This window comes from Trichechus manatus, unplaced genomic scaffold, assembly GCF_000243295.1.
Source record: "Trichechus manatus latirostris isolate Lorelei unplaced genomic scaffold, TriManLat1.0 scaffold00069, whole genome shotgun sequence".
Lineage (NCBI taxonomy): Eukaryota > Metazoa > Chordata > Mammalia > Sirenia > Trichechidae > Trichechus > Trichechus manatus.
Genome location: NW_004444005.1, coordinates 9,229,732 through 9,255,214, shown reverse-complemented (window position 1 = coordinate 9,255,214; position 25,483 = coordinate 9,229,732). Strand labels below are relative to the sequence as shown.

Sequence of the window (25,483 nt, the reverse complement as noted above, 5' to 3'; positions counted from 1 at the left end):
GGGGTGACGGAAAGCGTTAGGGAACAGATGTGGTGATGGTTGCACACCATGATGGATGTAACCAATGCCAACGAACTGTATACTCAGAAGTGGTTAAGATGGCAAATCTCGTGTTATATATATGTTACCACAAATTAAAAAGGAAGGAGCTCTGGTGGCACAGTGGTTAAGCGTTCAGCTGCTAACCGAAACGTCAGCGGTTCGAATGCACCAGCTGCTCCGCGGGAGAAAGATGTGGCAGTCTGCCTCCTTAAAGGTTACAGCCTTGGAAACCCTATGGGGCAGTTCTACTCTGTCCTGTAGAGTTAATATGAGTCGGAACTGATTCAATGACAATGTGTAAAAACTGGGTTAAAAAATAAAAAAATTAAAGCAACAGTCGTACCCGCAACCTAAGGTTTCCTTCCACGTGGACGGGGCTGCATGGGGGCTGCTCCTGCTGTCTCACCCAAGGAGGTGCGTTATTCATTGTAAGCCTAGGCGACTAAGCAGGCCGGGGGCTCAGCACCCCTCTACCTCGGCTGCACCCCCAGGCTCTGCTGTGGGGTGGCCAGCCCTGGCCCGGCGCTCGCACTCAGGCTGGTAAGCCTCAGCAATCCTGAGATTCAGTCAGCTGGGTTATGTGGTTCTCATGCTAAGATGAAATTTCAAGCTTCTCATTTAGCAGAAATGAAAGTTATTCTTTGGCCTCCATCTGCCACTATTTTATTTCTCGGTTTGTTCCTAAGCCAGGTAGGGAAGATGGGTTTTCTCAGACACCCAGGCAAAGAGAAGAGGATGACAACTGGGAGCCTCTAAAAAAAAAAAAAGCCCAGTATTTGGGTGAAAAGAACCAAAAAGACTGAGGGGCACGGCCTCGGCAGCGGCAGAAAAGATGCGTCTTCAGAGGACTCCAGCACGGGGGGTTGTGGTCAGAGTCCCAGGGCAGCGCCCACCTCGGCGATGGCACGGTGGTCATCTGGGCCCTCCTATCTCGCCCGGACCCGGGGAGGGAGTCTGGGCTGCAACAAGGGCCCCCCACGGGGGAGGGGACAAGGCTGAGGAGAAGGTGAGAGGGGAAAATAAAGTTCTGGGCCCACAGCAGAGGCCTTTCCCTGGTAGGGCTCCTGGAGGGCCTCACACCAGACCAGAGATTCTGCCCACCTGACGCTGGGAACCTGGGTCTGTCTCCTGGGCACCACCTCCACCCGCTCCAAACACACAGGCCTGACACCCCCTCCAAACACACAGGCCTGACGCAGGGAACACGATACTCACAAAGTGTCTGCTGAATGAAGGGATGAACGGGCAGGCCGAATAAGAATTGAGTGAGATTAGTGTGCATTACAGGAGCCCTGGTAGCGCAATGGGTAAGGGTTAAACACTTGGCTGCTAACTAAAAGGTCGGCAGCTCAAACTCACCAGCAGATCTGCGGGAGAAAGACCTGGTGATCTGCTCCTGTAAAGATTACAGCCTGAAAAACCCCATGGGGCAGTTCTACTCTGTCACGTGGGGTTGCTGTGTGTCAAAATTGACTCGAAGGTACCTACCAACAACAAACTGTGTGTTACAGAAATAATAATATTAATATTACTCTCTTCATAAAAAGTAAACAATCAGATTCCCTGAAAGTGAGATTTTATTTTGTGTCTTTAAAAAAGACTCAATATGCAAAACTTACGGACAGGAGGGAAGAAAGGAAGGGCTGAGAATTCGAAAGGCCTTTGGGAGGTGCTTTCCAGAGGGCGAGGCCCATGATAACAGAAACCTGAAAGCGAGCACCAGCACCGTCAGCTTGCCTTACGCCTGCTGCTTCCAGCGTCACACCGCCAGCAATAACAACACATTCCTGCTCTTCAGGAGAAAAGCAGAATCAAATTTTCTGTCAGGCTTTTCAGAGAAGACTCACAACACATTCCTGCCGACCTGGCTGGAAGGGCTCACTGCCCCACCCGTCTACACTTCCCACGTACTGACAAACACGAGGCCTGTCCGCCTGGACCAGGGTCCTGTCACCCTCTGCAGCCCACAGCCCCTTCCTGGGCCCGTCTCACTGTAAGAAAGTTCTTTTCTTACAGGAAACCATCTGCCTCCCTGGCCTGGCCTGGACCTGCTCCCTGAATAACACAGGAAGTCCCGTTTGCATCAAAGGACCTCCGACCTCCACCTCTTACAGGGCTAGGTGGGGGAGGGGGCGATGGGGGCCGGGGCACAGCCACAGTATCCCAAGGGGGTCTCTCCCATGAGCCTTTCCCTTTGAGGATTTTATTTGGTATCCTTTAGCCTCAGCGATAGCAACTACTTGCTCAGTCCTGTGACTCACCAAGCCTGGGGGTGGCCTTGGGGATCCCAACACAGACCGCGAGAAAAATGGACAGGGCCCTTCTGTTCACAGAGAGGACAGTTTGGCAGTTAAGCAAACGCATGTAAAACACTGATTATGATCAGGGTGCTGGGCCGTCCAAGCACAGAACAGGGGACCTGCCCCGGAAGCTACTCAAAGAGGGGGCCTGAGCTGAGACACAAGGGATGGTCCCTAGTGAGTGGGCAGAAAGTGGGGAGGTGGGCACGTGCTAGCAATGGGACAAAGGCCTCCGAGGCAGCTGGGCAGAGGCAGGAGGTCAAGCAGGCTGGAAGGCCTTGCACGGAGTTAAGACCGACAAAAGCTATCGGATGAAGTTAGTGTCGTGGCTACGAGGAGCCACCAGGTTTATGAAAGGATGACTCTGTCTAGTCAGCTGGAGAGGGAACAAAATGGGACCAAAGAGGACGCAGGGCCATCAGCGAGGAAGCCACTGCTGCAATCTGGACAGAATAATAATGAGGCCTCCCCACTGAAGACACAGTCAACCCAGACTGTCAAGACTGCTTTTTATTGACCTATATCGGAATGGCTGGGTTTCTGAAGTTGAACATAGGACTTTTACATTTATTCCTATTAGTTGTTCATTTGATTGGCTCTCAGCTGGCATTCCAGGCAGCTGAACTCATTCTGAATCTTGATGATGTCATCTATCACATTAGCTGTCCTTCCATGCTTCGAGGCACTGGCTAAACGTACACCCTCAGCGTCTTCATTACAGCCTCTGAGAGACGGGAGAAGGACGAGGCCAAGGACAGGGCATCCTGGCGGGCCTCTCAGAGACCACGCTCACAGTGGAAAAACGTGCAACTTTGCCAGGCCTTGTTAACGCCTCACTTTCCGACCTGCTAGCCTCATTTCTCTGATTTGCTCTCTCATCTGTAGAATGGGGTCAGTAATGGCTCCTTCTTCACAGGGGTGTTGGGAGAAAGAAAGGAGTTACTGTACAGAAAAGACTCCACCACAGCGTCCACCCGAAGGGTGAAGCCTCCCTGCCATTCCCCAGCTTCTGCAGCTCAAGTCTCCGTGAAGTAGTGGCTACAAATGGAGGCTCCTACTGTAAACAGCGGGAAAGACAGGAGAACAGTAACAAGGAAACACTAAACACCTGTTTTCCGGCGCCAGCTGACCTGCAGCCTGCAGAGCTACAACAGTATTTGAAGGGAAGATGCACAGTGTTAGGAGTAACCCACCCCCCTTAAAAGAAGGGATACGCCAATACGCCAGAGTGAACATTTAAAAAATAATGAAAAGAACTACTCAACTAATCCAAAAAAAGGTAGGAAAAAGGGAAAAGATGAAATCAAGTAGAGAATGAGAGCATACTGGCAGACGGAACCCCGACCACGTCAACAACGGCACTGGACACATTGCATGAACGTGTCTGGGCCAAACGTGCACTAACAGGATAGAAGAGCAAAGCCCAACCATAAACTATATACAAGAAATGTAACTGAAATAAAAAGATACAAATAGATTAAAAGCAAAAGGATGGTAAAAGAGGCATCGTGAAAACACTGATTGTAAGAAAGCTGGAATGGCAGTACTAACATCGGATACACTGGACTCAGGACGAGGATTATAACTAGAGAAGGAACATTTACATAACCATAAACAGGTCAATTCATCAAAAACAGATCATAATCCTAAATGGGGCTGCATCTAAGAAGACAGATTAAAATTACATAACCAAAGCCTGATGAAACTAGAAGACGTCTAATAGACAAAGAAAGATTAGACTTGGAAATTGCAAGTCCTCACTCGGTAACTGACAGAAAAAGGAGACAGAAGATCAGTGAGGGTAGAGAAGATTAGACAACACAATCAACCAGCCTGACCTAGATGACGTTCATACAACACCCCACCCAACAACAGCGGGCTCTTTTCAAGGACACGTGAAACATTCCCTAAGATACACCAGGTGATAGACCTCAAAACAATTCTCAACCCATTTAGAAGAGATTAAGTAATGCACTGTGATCACAATGGAATGAAACTGAAAATCGATAACAGAAAAATATCTGGGAAATCCTCATAATATTTAAAAATTAAGTAACACATTCCTAAATAATCCATGGGGTTGAAGAAAAAATAACAATGAATGTTAGATAACATATTGAATTCCATGTTAATGAAAACAACATAATAAAATTTGTGGAATGCATCTAAAGCGGTGCTTGAAGGGTAATCTTCAGCTTTAAATGCTTGTATGAGGGAAGAATCCAGGTCCCTTACCAACAATCTCAGTTTCCAACTTGAAAAGCAAGGAAAAGAAAGGCAAATTACAAAAAAAGTAAGTCGAAGGGAAAAAAATAATGAAGCGCTGGTATCAGTGTAACAGGATATGGATAAACAACAAAGAAAATCAGTTAAACCAGAAGTGGCTCTATGCAAAGATCAGTAAACTCTATCTAGAGTGAACAACAAAAACACCACAAGCTATCAATATCAGGAATGAAAGACATCACTATAGATCCTACAGACATCAGATAATATTAGGAACAATCAGATAATATGAGGTAACAACGTTACGTCAATAAATTAGAAAACTTGGTTAAACTGTCAAATTCTACACTGCAATTGCTGTTAGGGTGCCTTTGAGTCGATTGACTCACAGCAACCCTAAGGACAACAGAGTGAAACACTGCCCAGTCCTGCGCCATCCTCACAATCTTTGCCATGCTTGAGCCCACTGCTGCAGCCACTTTGTCAACCCATCTCATCAAGGATCTTCCTCTTTTTTGCTGACCCTCTACTTTACCAAGCATGATGGATGTCCTTCTCCAGGACTGGTCCCTCCTGATAACATGTCCAAAGTACTTGAGATGAAGTCTCACCAACCTCGCTTCCAAGGAGCATTCTGGCTGTACTTCTTCCAAGACAGACTTGCTCATTCTTCTGGTAGTCCATGGTATATTCTTCACCAACATCATAATTCAAAGGCATCAAACTCTTTTTCAGTCTTCCTTATTCACTGTCGAGCTTTCACCTGCATATGAGGCGATTCAAAATACTATGGCTTGGGTCAGGAGCACCTTAGTCCTCAAAAGAACATCTTTGCTTTTCAACACTTTAGAGAGGTCTTTTGCAGCAGATTTGCCCAATGCAATACTACCTTTGATTGCTTGACTGCTGCTTCCATGAGCGCTGACTGCAGATCCAAGTAAAATAAAATCTTTGACAACTTCAATCTTTTCTCCGTTTATCATGATATTGCTTATTGGTCCAGTTGTGAGGATTTTTGTTTTCCTTATGTTGAGGTGTAATCCAGACTGAAAGCCATAGTCTTCCATCTTCATCAGTAAGTGCTCCAAATCCTCTTAGCTTTCTGCAAGGAAGATTCTGTCATCTGCATATCACAAGTTGTTAACTAGTCTTCCTCCAAACCTGATGCCGTGTTCTTCTTCATACAGTTCAGCTTCTTGGATTATCTGCTCAAAATATAGAATGAGTAAGTATGGTGAACGGATACAAAGGCTACAACCCTGACACACACACACCTTTCCTAATTTTAAACCAAGCACTATCCCCTTGTTCTGTTTGAACGACTACCTCTTGATCTATGTACAAGTTCCTCATGAGCACAATTAAGTGCTCTAGAATTCCCATTCTTCTCAATGTTATCCATAATTTGTTATGATCCACACAGTCGAATGCCATTGCACAGTCAATGAAACACCGGTAAACACTGTTCTGGTATTCTCTGCTTCCAACCAGGATCCATGTGACATCAGCAATGACATCCCTAGTTGCATGTCCTCTTCTGAATTTGGCTTGAATTTCCGGCAGTTCCCTGTTGATGTACTGCTGCAACTGCTTTTGAATTATTTTCAGCAAAATTTTACTTGCATGTGATATTAATGATATTGTTCGATAATTTCCACAATCTGTTGGATCACCTTTCTTTGGAATAAGCAAAAATATAGATCTCTTCCAGTCGGTTGGCCAGGTAGCTGTCCTCCAAATTTCTTGGCATAGACGAGTGAGCACCTCCAGTGCTATCAGTTTGTTAAAACATCTCAATTGGTATTCCATCAATTCCTGGAGCCTTGTTTTTTGCCAATGCCTTCAGTACAGCTTGGACTTCTTCTTTCAATACCATCAGTTCTTGATCATATGCTATGATCCTGAAATGGCTGAATATCGACCAGTTCTTTTTGGTACAGTGACTCTGCGTATTCCTTCCATCTTCTTTTGATGGTTTCTGCATCGCTCAATATTTTTTCCATAGAATTCTTCAAAAATTGCAATTCAAGGCTTGAATTTTTTCTTCAGTACTTTCAGCTTGAGAAATGCTGAGCATGTTCTTCCCTTTTGGTTTTCTAACTCCAGGACTTTGCACATTTCCTTATAAATCATTTCAAATTCCAGGAAAGACCCAAATGACCAAAATTGACAAGAGAAGAAACAGAAAATCTAGATAGCCCTATCCAGGGGAGAAACTGAATTTATAATTAAAAACTTTCCCATAAAACCTAAAGAAATCTATAAATTCAATGCAATCCTCCTCAAAATTCCAACAGCCTTCTTTGCACAAATGGAAAAGCCAATCCTCAAATTTATATGGAACTTCAAAGGCCCTGAACAGCCAAAGGATTCCTGAAAAAAGAAGAAGAGTAGGAAGACTCTCACTTCCTAATCTCAAAACATAAAGTTAGAGTAATCAACAGTCTGATATTAGTATAAATCAAAAGAAACCAAACCCAGTGCTGTCGAGTCGATTCCAACTCATGGCAACCTTATAGGACAGGGTAGAACTGCTCCATAGGGTTTCCAAGGCTATAAATCTTTACAAAAGCAGACTGCCATGTCTTTCTCCCAAAGAGAGGTTGGTGGGTTCGAACCGCTGACTTTTTGGTTAGTAGCCGAGTGCTTTAACCAGTGCACCACCAGGGCTCCTTGGTACTGGTTTAATGATAGACATATAGACCAATGGAATAGAATCGAGAGTCCAGAGTTAAGTGCACACATCTATGGTCAATTAATCTTCAACAAAGATACTAAATCCATCAAATGGGGAGAAAACAACAACAGTCTTTTTAATAAATGGTACTGAGACGACTGGATTTTCACATGCAAAAGAATGAAGATAGTCCCATATCTCACATCATATACAAAAACTAACTCAAAATGGTTCAAAGACCTATACGTATGACGTAAACCCATGAAACTCTTAGAAATAAATGCAGGGATACTGCTCCAAGACTTAGTCCTCAACAACAGATTCTTAGACATGACACCAAAAGCACGAGCAACAAAAGACAAAATAGATAAAAGGGATCTCATTAAAATTAAAGGCTTCTGTACTTCGAAGGACCTTGTCAACAAACTAAAGAAACAACCTACAGACTGGAAGAAAGCTTTTGGGAACTACATATCAGATAAGGTTCTAATGTTCAGAATATATAAAGTACTCCTATAACTTAACATGAAAAAGACAAACTATCAATCAAAAAACGAGCAAAGGACCTAAACAGACATTTCACCAAAGATGATATACAAATGGCCAACAAGTACATGAAAAGATGCTCAACGTCATTAGCATTAGGGAGCTGCAAATCAAAACCACAGTGAGATACCACTTCACTCCCACTAGGATGGATAAGATTTAAAAAAAAACGGAAAATAACAAATGTTGGCAAGAATGCAGAGAAATCAGAACTCTCATCCATTGCAGGTGGGACTAAAAAATGGTACAGCTGCTGTGGAAAATGGATCGGCGGTTCCTGAAAAATAGAACTACCACAGGATCGGGCAATTCTACTCTTAGGTATATACCCAAGAGATCTGAAAGCAGTGACACTAACAGACACATGTACACCAGTGCTCACTGGAGCACAATTCACGATAGTCAAAACGTGGAAACAACCCAAATGTCCATCCAGAGATAAATGGATAACCAAAATGTGATATATACACATAATGGAATATTACTCGACCGTAAACAGAAATAAAGTCCAGATACATGCTGCAACATACATGATCTTGAAAACATTATTCTGAATAAAATAAGTCCAATACAAAAAGACAATTATTGTATGATTTCACTAATATGAAACACTCAGAATAGGCAAATGTATAGAGATTAGAGGTGAACAGTGGTTACCAGGAACAGAAGGGAAGAGGAAAGTGGGGAATCTTGGTTTAGCTAGCACCAAGTTTCTGTTTATGGGGACGGAAAATATGCAAAGGATGCTGGTCATGGTTGCATAACACAATTGATGAAATTGGTTTCACTGAATTGTACTAATGAAAAATGTTGAATTAGCAAATGTTATCTTGGAACCCTGGTAGCATGCTGGTTAACAGCTATGGCTACTAACCAAAAGATCAGCAGTTTGAATCCACCAGCCACTCCTTGGAAACCCTATGCGGCAGTTCTACTCTGTCCTGTAGGGTCACTATGAGTTGGAATCATAGTGACAGCAAAAGGTAATGGGTTGTATTACCTATATTTTCACAATCATTAAAAAAAAAAAAAAAAATTGCCACAAAGAAAATGCCAGCCAAGATGTCTTCAATGATAAATTCTATCAAACATTGAAGGAAAAAAAAACATCAGTGTTACACAAACTCTTTCAGAAAACACAGCAGCATTTTATAAGGCCAGCATTTCCCTAAAATCAAAACAGACAATAACAATAAAAGAAGAAAAAACTAAAGATCGATATTCCTCATGAACAGAGATGTGAAAATCACTAAAAATATATTACCAAAGAGAATTCAGCAATATATAAAAGGTTACCAGCTCATGACAAAATTGGGTTTACCTTAGGAATGCAAAGTTGGTTTAACTTTGAAAAATTAATCAATGTCATTTACTAAATGAACAAAATGTTGTTGTTGTTGTTGTTGTTAGTTGGTTGTGATGGTTAAGATTGTGTGTCAATTTGGCTGGGCCATGATTCTCAGTGTTTATATGGGATCACTCCTATGATTGAATCTGCTGTGAGTAGCCAATCAGTCAAAAGGGGGTGTGGCCTGCATCCGAATATAAGCAGACATTCTGGCTTTTTGCTTGCTCTGGATCCTGCGGCTGCCTACTGTTCATCTGACTTCCAGCTCTTGGGACTTGAGCTATCAGCTTATCTGCTGATCTTGGGATTCGTAGATCTTCACAGCCTGCGAGCAGGAGCCCTGCTTTCCGACCTGCCAATCTTGGGTTCACCAGCCCCAGTGGCTACATGAATCAAGAGAGGCCTCTATACTAATCCACGGACTTGAGACGTTCCAGCCTCTACAATCATGTGAGCTGTTTCTCTGATATAAAACTCTCTAAGTATGTATTTATACACTTTACTAGTCTTCCTTCTCTAGAGAACCCAGCCTAAGACAGCTGCCATTAAGTCTGTGCTGACTCACAAGGACTCCGTGTATAACAGAATGAAACACTGCTCAGTCCTGCACCATCTTCACAGTCGTTGGCATGAACATGAACCAAATTAATAAGAAAAATCATACAATCATCTCAACAGATGAAGAAAATGCATTTAACAAAATACCAGTTCAAAATTTTTGAGAAGACTCAGCAAAGTACAATCTCTCTACATGTTCTTTCTCGACTCACTGGTAAGAATTCTTTCCTCAATTCTCTTTACCCATTACATACCAGTAATTCTCAAATTTAAAGTCTAGATGGATTATAGACCTAAAAGTAAAAGCTAAATTATGAATCTTGTAGGATAAAAACATAGAAGACACCTTATAATCCTGGGGGTAGGCAAAGGGTTTTTTATCAGGACACAGAAAGCCACTACCACAAAAAAAAAAAAAAGAAAAGAAAAGTTAAACTTCATCAAAACTAAAATTTTCTACTTATCAGAAGACACTGTTAAGAGAAAAATGAATTGGCAAGCCACATACTGGAAGAATATATTCTCAAACTGTATCTCTTGACAAAAGGATCACTATCCAGAATAAACACAGGACGTCAGAGAAATGCAATGTTATAGAGGATGTGGAGCAAACAGAACTTTCAGACATTGCCGATGGGTATGTAAAATGGTACAACCACTTTGCAGGGAAGATCTGGCTGTTTCTTATAAAAACTAAACATACTCCTGCCCTATGGCCCAGCAAGTGCACTCCTAGGTACTGAATCAAGAGAGATGAAAACGTGTCAACAAGAAGACGTGTACATGGATGTCCACAGCAGCTTTATTCATAATAGCTGACAACTGTAAACAGTCCTGGTTTCCACCAACAGGAGAATGGGTAAACAAACTGTGATCTGTTCAGATAATGGAATACGACTGGGTAATTAAAATGAATAAACTATTCATTCAGGCAACAACATGGATTTTATCTTTTCCAATGCTATTGTAAATTGATTTTTTTTTTTAATTTTCATTTTTAAATTGTTTGCTGCTCAAGAACTTATTCTTAATGCATATGCTGTTGTAGCCCAGTAAGCAACACATTGTTGCCTGTTTAATAAACCTTTCCAGAATGTTGCCAACAATCCTCAGTTTTATTAACTGAGGCTCTAAAGTCATATCTGTAAGATTCAGCCACAAACAGGAACATACTCAAATCAACTGGGGGCTGCATTTATTCATTCTTCCATCCACACACTGAACCCTCAAAGACTTTCACGGCCCAAGCACTGAGTGGCCACAAGGCCCTGGTTTTAGTCTCTCTACATGATGGCCCAGTTCCCCTTTCCAAGTGAAGACTCTTCTCTTTCGTGAGTTCAAGAGCCAAACCAGAGTAAAGTATCCGAGCTTCCTCTCTGACCTTCCCAAGCAGCAGGCTGGTCCCTTCTTTGTTCTTCTCTTCCCTTTGAACTCAGATTGCAGATGGCAACATTGCCTGGTCCTAGCCCATGACACGTTCCAGAATCTAAACTCATTTATGAGGTTCCTGAGCCACCTTCCATGTCTGCCTTTGGCTAATGGCCGTTCTCCTTTGCGGAGCATACACTTCAATAGCTGGTACTTCCCCACAGCCTGCCTGTGCAGGCTCTAGTTCCTGGGATACATCTGCCCCTTTTCTCCACACTGGAATTATCCTCAATGGTTAACTCACAGCAGCCATATTTGAGAGATGTCCCCCCCATCCAAGACACAGTCCCTTGCAGTCCCCGCTCACAGGCCTGGTGGTTTCCTGGTCTTTCTCTAAATGGTTACTAAATCACCACATTTCCAACCTTTTCTATGACAGATTCCAAGATAACAGAGTCATTTTTCCCAGTATCCCTATTACTTTCACGCCACCAACCGATTCTTAGAATTGAGTAATTCTTCCCCAAGGAAAGGAAACGTAAATGACTAATTATAAAAGGCAACAGTTCTTTTCTCCTCAAAAAGCTGTCCCGTTAAGTAATGAATCTAAGAGTAATAGTATGACTTCAGGGTAGGCAAATGTGGAAGCCGTAATTCAAGAAGTAAGAGCTAACCGACAACCTTCATGTTAGCGTCGTGACTGAAATGAACAGACTGGCAAAAGCACAAGGATAACCCCCTAACGGCCTAAGCACCTCGCCCAGCCTGGAACTTTTAACTGGACACCCACCGCAACCCCCCCGGGAGAGGCCCTGCTCGGCCACTACGTAGGAGCTGAAACAATGCTGTGTCAGCAGCTCCCACCACCCAGAAAGCCCACAGCTGAAACCAGCAATTTGTCTTCAAGAAGTAGTCAAACAGCTGGAATTGGCTCAGATGTTCTTCTGTGATCTAGATTTCATATCAAAAAACACTCAAAAAAGTAGCTATTGAGACCAAACAGCATTAAAAAGATACAATCTGTGAATCCACTGGAAGAAATAAGAGCTCACCAATCACTTTAAAAAATGAAATCTCGTTCTGTAACCTTCCTGGTGTACTTGAACCCGTGAGGGCCCTGAGCATTGGTCTGCTCAGCCGCTGGAGCGGAGCCCACTTACGGGCCATCGACCTCACACTGCAGACTGCCCTTGAGGAAGCCAGAGTCCCCGGGAGTCCATGTGTGGTCTTAAAAAAACAAAAAACAACCTCGCTGTCCAGTCAATTCCAATTCATAGCAGCCCTACAGGACAAAGTAGAACTACCCTAGAGGGTTTCCAAGGAGTGGCCGGCGGACTCGAACTGCTGACCTTTTGGTTAACAGCCGAGCTCTCAACCAGCATGTCACCAAGGCTCCCACACACGACAAATCACATCCCCAGAGGACAAGACGTCCACATACATAGAGTGAGACTCAGGAACACACGGAGAGAGAGCAATCTTCTTTGTTTTTAAATAAGAAGGAAAATGAACTATTTCTCCAGATTAGTTTTTTGTTTTTTTTAAAAGGTACTTGCAATCAAACCTACCACACGATTGAAGAAGGAACCCAGGAATCATGTCCTCAGCACTGAGGATTACTCGCCATTAAGACAAAACGGGAAGCTGACAGGCACGCCTTCTCCTTGGTGCTGCCCCCACCCCGTCTGCGCCCCACCAGCCCGGGTCACCTTCTACCGACACATGCTTCTCAGGACAAGACTGTCACACGGCAATCATTCACAGGATCACACAGGTGAAAAAGCTCCAGCCCCAACCTGCTGACCGACAGCCCAGTCTTCTCCCTGTATTAAAGCGTCTCTTCATGGGGTGCTACCACGGTTCTTCAATGGATGGGGCTGTCCACACACTGCCGGCCGTTCAGTACCCCTCAGCCCTGCCAACTTCACGCCAGTGGTACCCTAGTTATGGAAACCTCCCAAAAGTACCCCAGACATTTCTTACGGCCCTAAGGTGGCAGTAAGCACACTCCCCATTCCCCAGGACGAATTTCCAGAGTGGACAGAGCCCACTGGCCTGCCTTGTGCTGTCTCCCGCCCCTAACCCCCATGCCTTTCCTTCCACCACCAAAGGAGCCTCAGCTCTCGTCTGGGCCCTGGCTGGCAGCCCACCCGCGGCCAACATACGGCCATACCCCTGGCCAGGTTACACATCCCAGAGGGTGATCGCTGACACAGCAGTGTGGCTTCCTGGCACTGCTCTATGACAGCAGCCTCCCGTGAGGCCATGACGCCTGGAGAGGCAGCTGTATCCCCCTTTCTCCCAACACCAAATGCCCCTAAATTAAAAAAAAGATCCCTTAGACAAACGCCTGGTGTGGAGGGCGCCCACCTTCATCAGAAATGAGTGACCAGGTTCACCGGGCTGAGGGTGCCACAGCAACAGACCTTTCTCAGAGCCGCCAAATCCCAGCCCCATTTCCCACCACAGGCCCCACCCCACATTCCTACTTCCTAAACAATCTGGGAGATTCCATATCACAGGGCCGCGGCTTGGTCTACGGTGCTCTTCCAAATCTGCGAGTCCCTACCCAGAACCTGATCTGTAGGATTCTCGGGCAATGGCCAGTGTTACTATTTTTATAGGTGGTCCATGTATGCTGGAAAGAATGAATATTCCCTAAGTATTGGATACAGCATTCTAGAGAGGTCCATGAGCTCCAGCTTATTGACCATGTAGTACAAATGCTCTGTGATGTTAGTATTTCTGGTCTGCTTGACCTTCTAATTACTGAGAGACAGGAGAGCTGGATTCTGGAGCAAGACTGGGTCTAGACCCAGCTCCGCCACTAACTGCTGCAGAATGACAAATACTTCATGGGCTTGTTGTGAGGGAAAACAAGTTCAGATAAATGAGTTAACACATTCCAACACCTAGAATAGTGTCTGGCACACAGCGTGGATGCAGAAATATTAGCTATCATTATTACTGACAATGTCTTCTAGTAATTCTGCCAAACTTCTGCCTCTCTCTCTCCTCCCACACACACAAACATTACTATTATGTCTATACATACAAATATGTTGTCAAAACTATACATTCAGGATTGCTGTATTTTCCCTGGTAAATTTATCATTTATCCTTAGAAGATGATAATCTTTAGTGCTAATAAAGCTTTGTGCCTTATAATCTATTCCATCTAATAGCTACATCCCTATTACATAGCTACATAAGCGCCACGTAACAACATAACTATTATTTTGATAAGTACTTAACTCTTGCATTTTTCCCAACCCTTTCTTTCCCACCTTTCTATATCCTTGTGTTTTAGGTCAGTGTATTATAAGTAGCATACAGCTGGATTACATTTTTCAATCCAATAGGGCTAACATTTTTTTGTTTTTGTTTTTTTCAGAACATTCGGCAGTTTTATTCTCTTGTGTCTATGTGTCAATTTTTTTTAATCCATCTTGCTTGAGACTTGTTATGCTCACTGAATGTAAGTAACAACGTTTTGCATCAGAGCTGGAGAATTTTCTACCATTATCTTTATAAATACCGGCTTTCCTCCAATATATTTTCTCCTTCCAGATCTTTTTTTTTCATTCTTTCATATTTAATCTCTCTTTCATATTTTCAGTATCTTACTGCCTACTCAGTAATTTTCTCAGATCTACATTCCATTTTAACTAATTCTCTCTCTGGCTGTGTCTAATGAGTTTTAAATTTCAATGACCGTAATTTTGATTGCTAGGAGTTATTTTTGTTTCCTTTTTAAATCTGCAAGCTCTTTTTATAGGCTCTTGTTCTTGATTTTAAATCCTCCCGTTATCCCTAACAATGTTAAACACACTCACTTTATGATTCCTTTCAAGTTATTTTCCTAGTACCTCAAGTCCCTGGGATACGAATCCTCCTAATTGTGGTGTCAGCTAATGGTTACTCTTAGCATAGTCTTTCCCTGTATGTTTTGTACTTTTTCTGTTGTGAGCTCATCTTCAGGGGGATGGTCCCGTGAGAACGCCACAGGCCTATGCTGTGAAAGCACCCTCCCAGCGCAGAGGTTCTCAACATGTGGTCAGCGGACTGCTGGGGATCCCTAAGATTCTTTTCTAAGTGGTGTGTGAGCTCAAAACTACTTTCAAAATAATACTAAGACATTATTTACCTTTCTCACCATGTTGACATTTGCAGTGATAGTACAAAAGCGGTGAGTAAAACTGCTGTCAACTTAGCAAGAATCAAGGCAGAGGCACCAAAAAAATATACTAGTCCTCACTGTATTCTTAACTGTGGTGCACTCACAGTCAGAAAACAAGCCAGTCTCACTTAAGAATATCCTTGATGAAGCAGGAAAAATCATTATTATTATTACTATCATTTTATTAAATCTCAACCCTTGAGTAGCATCTTTTCAATATTCTGAGTGACAAAATGGGGAGGAGACATAAAGCACTTCAAACGCATGTACTGAAAAATGCTTTATTCAAGAAATGCACTTGGTACAACTGTTTGAGTTGTGAGCTGAATGAGATATGTTTTCCAAGAAACATCATTTTTACTTGAAAGAATGGCTGGCAGACAAACTGGTTATTCAGTCTTGGGTATCTGGAAAACATTTTCTCAAAAATAAACAAAATTAACCTGTCACTTCCCAGAACACAACTCATAGTATTTGTTGCCAATGATAAGAGGTGAGCTTTTAAGTCAAAATTCAAATTTTGGAAAACTTGTCTATCTCCTACTGTGAGCTTGGCAGTTTCTTTTTATGAGCTGGGTGGGGATACTCATGAATGTGATTTTTTGATATTGTAAAATGGAAGGTGTCAACACTTGGAAGATCTGCGCATACCTCCATCATCCAATAATTTCCAAGTGACCAATGCATAACGTTCCAATACCACATGTGGATAAAGGATCCATTCAAGTGAAGGCAGACCAACGGACTTGAACGTAACTAAGTACAAATGGTCCCTGACATGGTTTCAGATTTCAAACTGCAACTAACCTTTAAGAAACTACCATTTGTTGAGTAGTGGTGTAGTATTAAACAGAAAAAAAAAAAAAAATACACAATTATCTGAAAAGGCTACTAAAATTCTTCTCCCTTTTCCTACTACATATCTGTGTGAGGCTGGGTTTTCTTCACACACTTCAACCAAAACAACATATTGCAACAGACTGAATGCAGAAGCAGATATGAAAATCCAGCTGTCTTCTATTAAGCTATTCATTAAAGAGATTTGCAAAAATGTAAAGCTTTAAAAAGAAATTTACATAAACATCTTTCTTTACACTAAATATTTTTGTTTTGGAAAACTAATTTATCATAAAAATATGTTCTTCATGGTAACTTGTAATGAGTTTATCATTGTTATTTAAAAATAAATTCTTAAATATGTTTTAATTTCTCAGTTTTCAACTTCTCATAAGGTAAATATCAGTAGATTTAACCCACATAAACAATAATTTTTAAGAATGTAAAGAGATCCTGAGAGAAAAGAGCTTGAAAACCTCTACTATAAAACCACTTTTATTTTGCTTCTGGCCAGCATCTGGGTTTCCCTACTCAGGTTCAGTGTTATGGATTAAATTGTGTCCCCCCCAAAATGTGTATCAACTTGGCTAGGCCATGATTACCAGTATTATGTGTTTGTCCTCCTATTTGTAATCTGATGTAATTTTCCTATGTGTTGTAAATCCTAATCTCTGCCTGTGGTCAATGAGGCAAGATTAGGTTATGTTAAAGAGGATTCTGGTGCCTTGCAATACCCTTTCTCAGGTCACAGCCCTGACCCTGACGTATGTAAAGGGAGTTTCTGTGGGGTGTGGCTTGCATCACCTTTTATCTTACAAGAGATAAAAGGAGAGAGAAGCAAGCAGAGAGAGAGGGGCCTCATACCACCAAGAAAAAAGTGCCACAAGCGGAGCGCATCCTTTGGACCTGGGGTCCCTACACTGAGAAGCTCCTAGACCAGGGGAAGATTGATGACAAGGACCTTCCCCCAGAGTCGACAGAGAGGGAAAGCCTTCCCCTGGAGCTGGCACCCTGGATTCGGACTTGTGGCCTCCCAGACTGTGGGAGAATAAATTTCTGTTATTTAAAGCCATCCACTTGGTATTTCTGTTACAGCAGTACTAGATGACTACCACACCCAGCTTTTATCTCCACTGAGCACCTTGCCAGGCAGTAAAACATAAACTCTCAGCCATTACCGTCCCTGATCATCCCCTTCAATTTATTACAGAGTCAGCTGTCGAGTTCATTACTCTCATTTCTGAGGTCTCCCTTTGTTTCTAATGAGCTCAGCTACGCACTTTGAGCAATTTGTGTTCACTACAGCCCAGCATTTCCAGGTATCTGTTGGGGGCGGGGGTGAGGGGCTGTTCTTTTTCCTAGTTTGCCATCTTACTGGATAAGAAGCCCCTCGCCCGCACTCTGCCTGACCTCTACCTGTAGTCTTCCCACCCCACCCAACTCGCTAGCAAGAATGGCACCTCTACACCGTAGGTGCTCACCACCCTCGGGCCAGATCAAAGTTCTCAATCAATTAATGCAATGGACTGATGTTTAGAAAGAGCTGTACAGTGCTGAAACCCACTGGCATACAGGGTTGCAAACTGAGGCTCTACAGTGGGCCAGAAAGTGACTGTTGGTGCTGTTCCTGCCAGGATGCTGGAAGGTAGGAAACATGAGTGGACGTGGTTTCTGTCTTAGGCTGCAAGGTGGAACTCACCTATCCTATTTTAGCTAGGGAAGGCTGTAGGGGAGAGTAGAAAATAATCAGGGTTTGGGTCCTTTCAGGTAAGCAGTTTCAACCCCTCAGCCCTCGTTTCTCCTCCCGTGCACTGAGGGTAATGCTAGCTCTGCTGTGAGGTCAAAGGTCGATGTCAGAAAGCATCTAGCACATGGAAGACACATGATACTTGGTGGCTGACATTCATCTTCTCCATCCACATGGAGACTGTCCACCAATCATGAGAACAGTGGGCACAAGAAGTCCTTCACGAATGGTTACTCCTCATGGGGGAGTTCCTGCCCGTAATTCTGGTTCCCTACTCGGGTTCCTTTGAAGGCTCTTTGGCAGTGGTGTGGACTTAGCACAACCTGATAAAACAAAGCAGAATCTGCTTAGATGCTGGGAACAACTCTAGGAGGCCAGGCTCAGAGTTTGCATTCAACAAAACCTGCAAAGGATCTTCACGGGTTTCAACCAGGGCAATGATGTGATAAAAAAGGTGCTTAAGAAAGACGGTTCTAATAACAGAGTCCCAGATGGAGCAGGAGAAAGGTGGGCTGCAGAACTCAAATTCTAGTAAGAAGACCAGACTTAATGGTCTGACTGAGACTGGAGGAACCTCGGAAAGCACGGCCCCTGGATTCTCTATCAGCCCAGAACTAAAACAATTTCCGAGGCCAACTCTTCAGAGAGGGATTGGACTGGACTGTGGGACATAAAGTGATACTCGTGAGGAGTGTGCCTCTTAGCTCAAGTAGGTACAAGAGACTAAATGGGCAGCTTCTGTCCAGAGGCGAGATGGGAAGGCAGAGAGCTGGTTGAATGGACATGGGGAATCAGGGGTAGAAAGGAGGAGTGTGCTGTCACAGTATGGGGAGAGCAACTAGGGCCACATAACAATGTATGTATAAATTTTTGTATAGGCTACTAACTTGAAATGTAAACATCTAAACTATAACAATAAAAAATAAAAAAAAAAGAAAGGAAGATGGTTCTAGCAGTTCTAAAAAAACGGAAGTGGGTGAGACCAGGAACAGGGAAGGAGCCAGAGGGTAGAAGCAGTCAGGGACGAAAGCATCCAGGTCCTTAGGGAGCTTACTTTCTGGTCCAGTTTTCTCTTGATTTTAAATTAACTCATATCCTCACATTTATCTAAACTTACAAAGGCAGTAGCACTTGTGTACACTAAAACGTCTCTGGGGAAAGTCGCCTAAGTCCCTTTGGGGTGGCCTTGTTGTTGTCAGTTGCCCCTGAGTCAGCTCCGACTCATGGTGACCTTCTGTATAACAGGACGAAAGGTTGCCCAGTCCTACACCATCTTCATGGTCGCTGGTAGGTCTGAGTTCATTCTTGTGGCTACTGGGTCGATCCATCGCATGGAGGGCTTCCTCCATGTTCACTGAGCCTCTACTCTGCCAACCATGATGTCCTTTTCTAGAGATTGGTCTTTCCTGATGATGTGTCCAAAGTAAGTGAGATGAAGTCTTGCCATCCTCATCTCGAAGGAACATTCTGGTTGTACTTCTTCTAAGACTAATTTAAATACAAGATTATCTGGCTTCTATCTGTAAACCTGTCTGTCAGCTTGTCCTACTGTGGTGGCTTACGTGTTGCTGTGTTGCTGGAAGCTATGCCACCAGCAGAGCCACCCATAGTGGGTAGGCTTCAGCAGAGCTTCCAGACTAAGATGGACTAGGAAGAGAGGCCTGGCAATCTGTTTCCAAAAATCAGCCAACAAAACCCCTATGTATAACAAGAGAGTATCGGGATGTTCTTACGTAAGGGAATTACAGCAGAGTCCCCCAAACTCCCCAGATGGTGGTCGCTGATATCCCTGAACCCCTTCTCATGAGAGAAGCATCTGGAATCAACCGTAACCACGGGACAGGAAGATGGATGAACACCTCTGGGTCGCGATGCTTTGTAAACACAAGCACCAGAAAGACCTTACACCGCACACCTGTCAGCCCTGCCAAGAAACGATTTTATCAGAGAGCAAATGCAGGTGAAAAATGAAAAGCCGGGGTCAATTTCATTGTACAGCTGATTTTATTTACAGACAGAAGCCAGATAATCTTGTATTTAAATGACAGAAGTTCCATCACTCATGATCAGTGACATTTGAAATTTATAAAGTTTCACATTATGATTCAATCCCTCTTCTAAGGGGGGAAACCTTCCAAGGAAACACAGACAAGGCGAGGGGAACAGCGAGCTGGTACTTGGGCAAACTCACCTCTAATGGGCACATTTTTCTTCAAAAGCAACAGATAAATCACAAGGCAGCTGGATCAGCTTAAGAGATATGAGGTCTCCACGCTTCAAGTACATGAAGGGCTTCTACTTCTCTCTGTTGATTCCTAAGTTATCGAAAGTAACATGAACCCACCCAGTTTCCCACAATAGAATCATTTCAGCTAACTCCTCCAGATTAAACCTCAAGGCCTGAGTCTTCCGACGACAATTTAAAGGTTTGTTTGGGCCATTTCTAATCAAGGAGCCTGGCTGGGACCTCTCCACTTAGTGGCATCAGAAGGAGCGTGATGACAACGGCTCAGGAAAGGCAAACCCTGACAGGACACCAAGCACTGTCTCATCTTTTCAACAGGAGGGCCCACAGGGTCCTGGCTGAGCTCACGGACGCCCACGCACCCTCCGTTTCAGTGGAAGCACCTCACATCGGTTCACCTGCATGTGAGTGACCGGCCGATCCTTGGACGTTTGGCCTCCAGAAAGCGTCTATCAACCAAACTCTGTCTGGCCTTTAAAACGTGATGCTGGGTGAAGTCAGTGAGAGACCAAAGGACAAAGGTGGTATACGCTCCCACTCACAGGAAACACCTAGGATTGGCAAAGGCAGAGAGACCGAAGTTTATCAGTGTTTCCAGGGGCGGGAGCAGGGGAGGGGAGTCACCGTTTAGGAAGCATTCAGCTTCTGTTTATGGAGATGAAAATCCGGCAACGGAGCCTAGCAATGGCTGCACAACATAATTAATATAATTGACAACACTAAACTGTACACGAGGAAACCGTTAAATTGGCAAATGTTGTGTTATATACTTCTTTACAACAATAAAAAAAAAATCCTGCTCGAGTACCCTCCTCTGTGTGATCAGGCAACCCTCCTGGGAACCCTCACGAGGGTGTGTGGCTGCCTCAGTGGGGCCGAAACGTCACCCTCTGTTGGACAGGAGCTCCACGGGCAGCCCCGGGCCTCACACGCCTTGGCGTCCCCAGCGGGGAGCACAGTCCACCCCCTCCTCACTTATCAACTATCTCGTTATCTGACGTTTGACATTTACGACAACAGTAAAAAAAATATACTATCTGACAATTTTGCACATTAACGACGTAGTCTGGCAGTAACGAATGCCAAGGTGTCAAGCGAGAGTAACTCTGGCTGTGATGGTCAAGGTTATGTGACTGGCTGGCTGTGATGGCTGGCTGTGATGGCCGAGCCGTGATTCTCAGTGGTTTGGCAGTTATATAATGATGTAATCTGGCAGTGATGGAATGATGTCATCATCCTCCATTTTGTGATCTGATGCAGTCATCCTCCATTTTCGCCTAATGCTGATTTTCGCATAATGACCTGGTCTTTGGAAGCTAACCATGTCAATAAATGAGGAGTGGGTGTACTGGCACAATTCAGGTGTCTAGGACAGGCGTGTGAGGTCAAATGAAGCTGACAGGGGCCCAGTAACTGCGGACGTCCACCCACCTGGGCCATGTCTTTGAGCCCTCGAATCTCAAGTCCTTGTCCCTGCTCCTATGGGCACCCCGCAGGATTATCCCCCACACCACCTCCACACAACCGTCCCTGTCACCGTGAGACCCGTGACAAGCTCGGCCACGGCCCCAGCATCCTGACCCCAAGCCGAGCAAGTGGGACCCCCGCCAGCTCCTGTCTTCCCCTCAGCACCAGGCTCGACTATCACTCACCAACCTCTTAGACTGCTGCCCATGAGGGCTAGCAGGGCTGTGCGTGCCACCTGGTCACAGGGCCTGGCTTTACAGATGAGGCACTGGAGCCCCAAACTGATACCCTGTGACGGCTAGATTCCCCTGAGTACGCCTGGCCGAGTCTGAGCAATGAGGAGTGGATAAGCTCCTGCAGTGGATGCTGGAGTCTGAGAGCAGGCAGCAGAGCCAGCAGCACGGATCCTCAGCCCCAGGATCCCTGCCCAGGGTCTGCCCTCTGCACCCCTCAGCAGGACACCATGGCGTCCCCAGAACAAGGGGCTCACACACAGCATTTCTCCCACCTACAGCCACCCTGAAGACCACATCCTATTCCACATGTGGACACCGAGGGTCCCAAGGTTAGCAAGCGGCGGAGCTGAGGTGCAGGCGCAGGCCTGGGGGTCAAGCCCGGCGCTCTCTGGACATGAAGCACCCCTCCCTGCACACGGCCAGACCTCACCTGGATGCCATCCAGCAGCCGGCTCATGCACCAGTAGGTGTCAGCCTCGATGTCGCACAGCACGTCCGCAGGAACGCGAGAGACGTCCACCGTGTCCACGTCCTCCCCATCTGCGAAGCACACACATGGGAAGAGACAACAGGCCATTAACCACACAAGCCATCAGCACAGGCGGGGAGAGGCGTGTGGGGAGACACACTCACCTGCCGCCCCCCCCCTTCCTCCAGCTGAACTGCTCATGCAGCCTACAACTCGTCACTCAGTGCTTCTCGGTTTTAACACCTAGTTAGTTATAGATAATAATATTCTGAATACTCCCTGGTCAATTAACATGATTAACAGTAAATTATTGCTTATCAGGCATCTCACATCTGAATAAGGGAGAACCTAGAATACACTATTTATCCCAAGTTCTTTTAAAAGATTATAAAACTCTGCTCCTAATGTATTTACATATTCACTTAGGAATACACACAGTTCCCAGCTTAGAACGGGGTTCTGTTCTGATGACTCCGACGTAAGTCGGATCTGACGTAAGTCAAATATCTCATTTTTTTAGTTTTCATTATTATTGCCTTTTATTATCAGTGTCTTTATAAATCATAACATTGAACACCTGCGAGTGAACATCTGAGGATGATAACATTAGCAAATTATATGCTGGAACACTGTATGTAGTACATATTACTAACGATAAAATGTACGCAAAAAAAGATCGCAGTGCAGTTCGTTGCAACTCGAATACATCATAAGTTGGGGACTACCTTTAACCCCCCTAAAAACGTGTTTCTGAAGTTAGCTTTTCCAACCACACCAGGCAAGTGCTCTTGTGCCCTGATCAAACCCCCTAGAAGGCAGCAGCACAGAGGCAGTGGGAAGAAACCACAGGCTATGGGGTGCTAAGTCATTTCCTCCTTAAAGCATAGAAAACCTAAGGAGAAAAGATAAAAGTTTTTAAAATGCAAAACAGACGCTCAATTGAAATGTCCTGTCAGATATGTGAACACACTAATTTTAGATCCTTAGAAAAAGTGTTCTCATTCAGTGCAACACCCAGAAACGCCTGAAAAACTGTGTCTCTGGTTTTTCTACTTTACTTATTTTGCAAATGTGCATGGTATCCTTTGCAAGGAAAATCACTTTGAGAAAAAAAAATTCGGGCCCAGAATATATCTAGAGGGTGTAAATTAGTGTAAAACTCGCAGTAATCGTAACAGCAGTAATGACTGCGAATGCTCCTCAAGCACATCCCACATGCCAGGCGCTCTCCTCCACATTCAACTGCACTACTGCATCTCATTACTACCACCACCACTGCCCTGCTAAGGAAAGTGGGGTGTGGAAAGACGCCAGCCGCCCGGGTCCTGGTACTGGCGGGGGTGGGGTCAGGACGTGGCCTCACATCTGGTCCCAGAGCCTACGCTCATAACCGCACCTTGCACAGTACGATAGCTCCATGGCTCTTCCCTCGTTCCCACCAGGGCCTCACCCACACGCAGTCCCACCTTCTCCCTTGTTCACAACAGAAATCAGAGAGGCACAAGGAGGGAAGAGCGTCTCCACGTCGGCATCCCACAGAGTGGAACAGAAGCTGCGTAGCTGGCACCACACGTGTTGTCCCCGTGAGCCAAGCAGGAAGGTGGTGGCCCTGACACGGAGCACAGTGGAAGCTGCATGGCTGGGACCACACATGCTGCCCCGTGAGCCCACCAGGAAGGTGGTGGCCCTGACAGGGAGCTACCACAGAACAGTGTCACTGAACTATACACGTAGAAACTGTTGAAATGGCATGCGTTTTGGTGTGTATGTGTTCACCACAGTAAATTTTTTTTTAAAAATCAGTGGAAAAAAAGAGCATCAGCCCAGGAAAGGCCCCCCCCCCCCCGACTCACGCCCCACCTGTCCTGACAGGATAAGAGGTGCCTATCAAGTACAGAGACAGGCGTACAGACTGCCCCTCAGCCGCGGGTGATCACCTGGCTGGGAAATGGCTATGACCTGCAGAACCGACCCAATGCCCACCAACTGAGGGCAGGCCTGGTTTCATCTTCCAATCGCAAGGAACTGAATCAGCAGCAGCCATCAGAAGACGTCCTCTGAGAAGTTTTCCATCGACATATTCTCTTTCTCAAGGGCCTTCGAGCATCGAGACACTTCCTCAGATATAACAAAAGTAAACAGGGAAATAAAACACTCCCCAGACCTCAAGACTGTCTCCTGATGTTTACAGAAGCAACGATGCTATCAGACCAAACTCACAGAAAACAGGCCACTTCAGGAGGCCAGCAGAAGCCCCTTGATTTTTGTCTGTTTAACTGGCTTCCTATTTTATCCAAGGAAATGCCAGTGGTCTATTCTTCTGTCATTTCTCACAGCGGGCATTTGTTACCCGTCAATGTAATGAGGCGATGGCATTCACCTCAGTGAAGCCCGACACTAATCTGTCTTCTAAACACCCCAAGAATCAGAATTACCCTGTAGTTAAAATGAAATAAAGATCCCTCCGGCCGGAAAGCACCTACGGATACCTGGAGAAAGCGCAAAGAGGTGCACAGAACATTCTAGAAGCCCCCAGGCTGCAATCTGAAAAAGCGGCACAAGAGAAAGGCTGCTCCCAGAGCATCTCCGTGAGGTAGTGTGTGGCACCTCCTGAAGGGAGTGCCGGGTGGGCCCAAGACCACCAAGAGGCTGTTCTCGACTTGGCTCCGCAGGAGACAGGCCCAGAGCAACCATGGCAAAGTCGGCACCTCCCACTCCTCAGCCACAGGCAAACCGTGTGTGCGTTGAAACGTGTGAAAGGATGTCCCCTGGCTCCCAGGAGAGGCAGAATGAATGAATGAATGAATGAACAAATGAACAAATGGGTGAGAAGCAGCAGGGGGGCATTTTACATCCTGCAGAACATGAGCAGGTGAGGGCTGGCTCTGGGCTTCAACACCCCGTCTGTGAATGGGGCATTCTGGAAGGTAGGCGAGAGAACAGGCCCCAGGACAGGAAGTGATGATGGTGAGTCTATCATCACCCTGGGGCAGTGAGGGGCACGCGCTCACCTGTCCTGCACGTGGCCACCCTGTGGACGGTATTCACACCCTGCAGGACCACACGAGGCCAGCGAGGCACCAGTGTGGACACACCCTCTCCTTCAAGAAGAAGTACCACCATGCGCTCAGGCCCATGTGGACCAGGCTCGTGTGCACGGCCCAGAGTGGACACAACTCTCTCCTCTTGGAACAGGCAAGGCAGGTGGGTGCCGACCAGGCTCGTGTGCACGGCCCA

At 45.1% G+C, this 25,483-nt stretch overlaps 1 protein-coding gene across 2 annotated transcripts in view; it reads right to left on the bottom strand.

Moving 5' to 3' along the window:
• Positions 1–25,483, bottom strand: part of TBC1D22A (TBC1 domain family member 22A) — a 430,744-nt gene that overhangs the window by 170,666 nt on the left and 234,595 nt on the right. For both annotated transcript variants that reach the window (XM_004380015.3, XM_023734625.1), the window contains exon 9: positions 22,208–22,317. In XM_004380015.3, the coding sequence (XP_004380072.1) occupies positions 22,208–22,317 (110 nt within the window). The remainder of the gene's footprint in view (positions 1–22,207; positions 22,318–25,483) is intronic.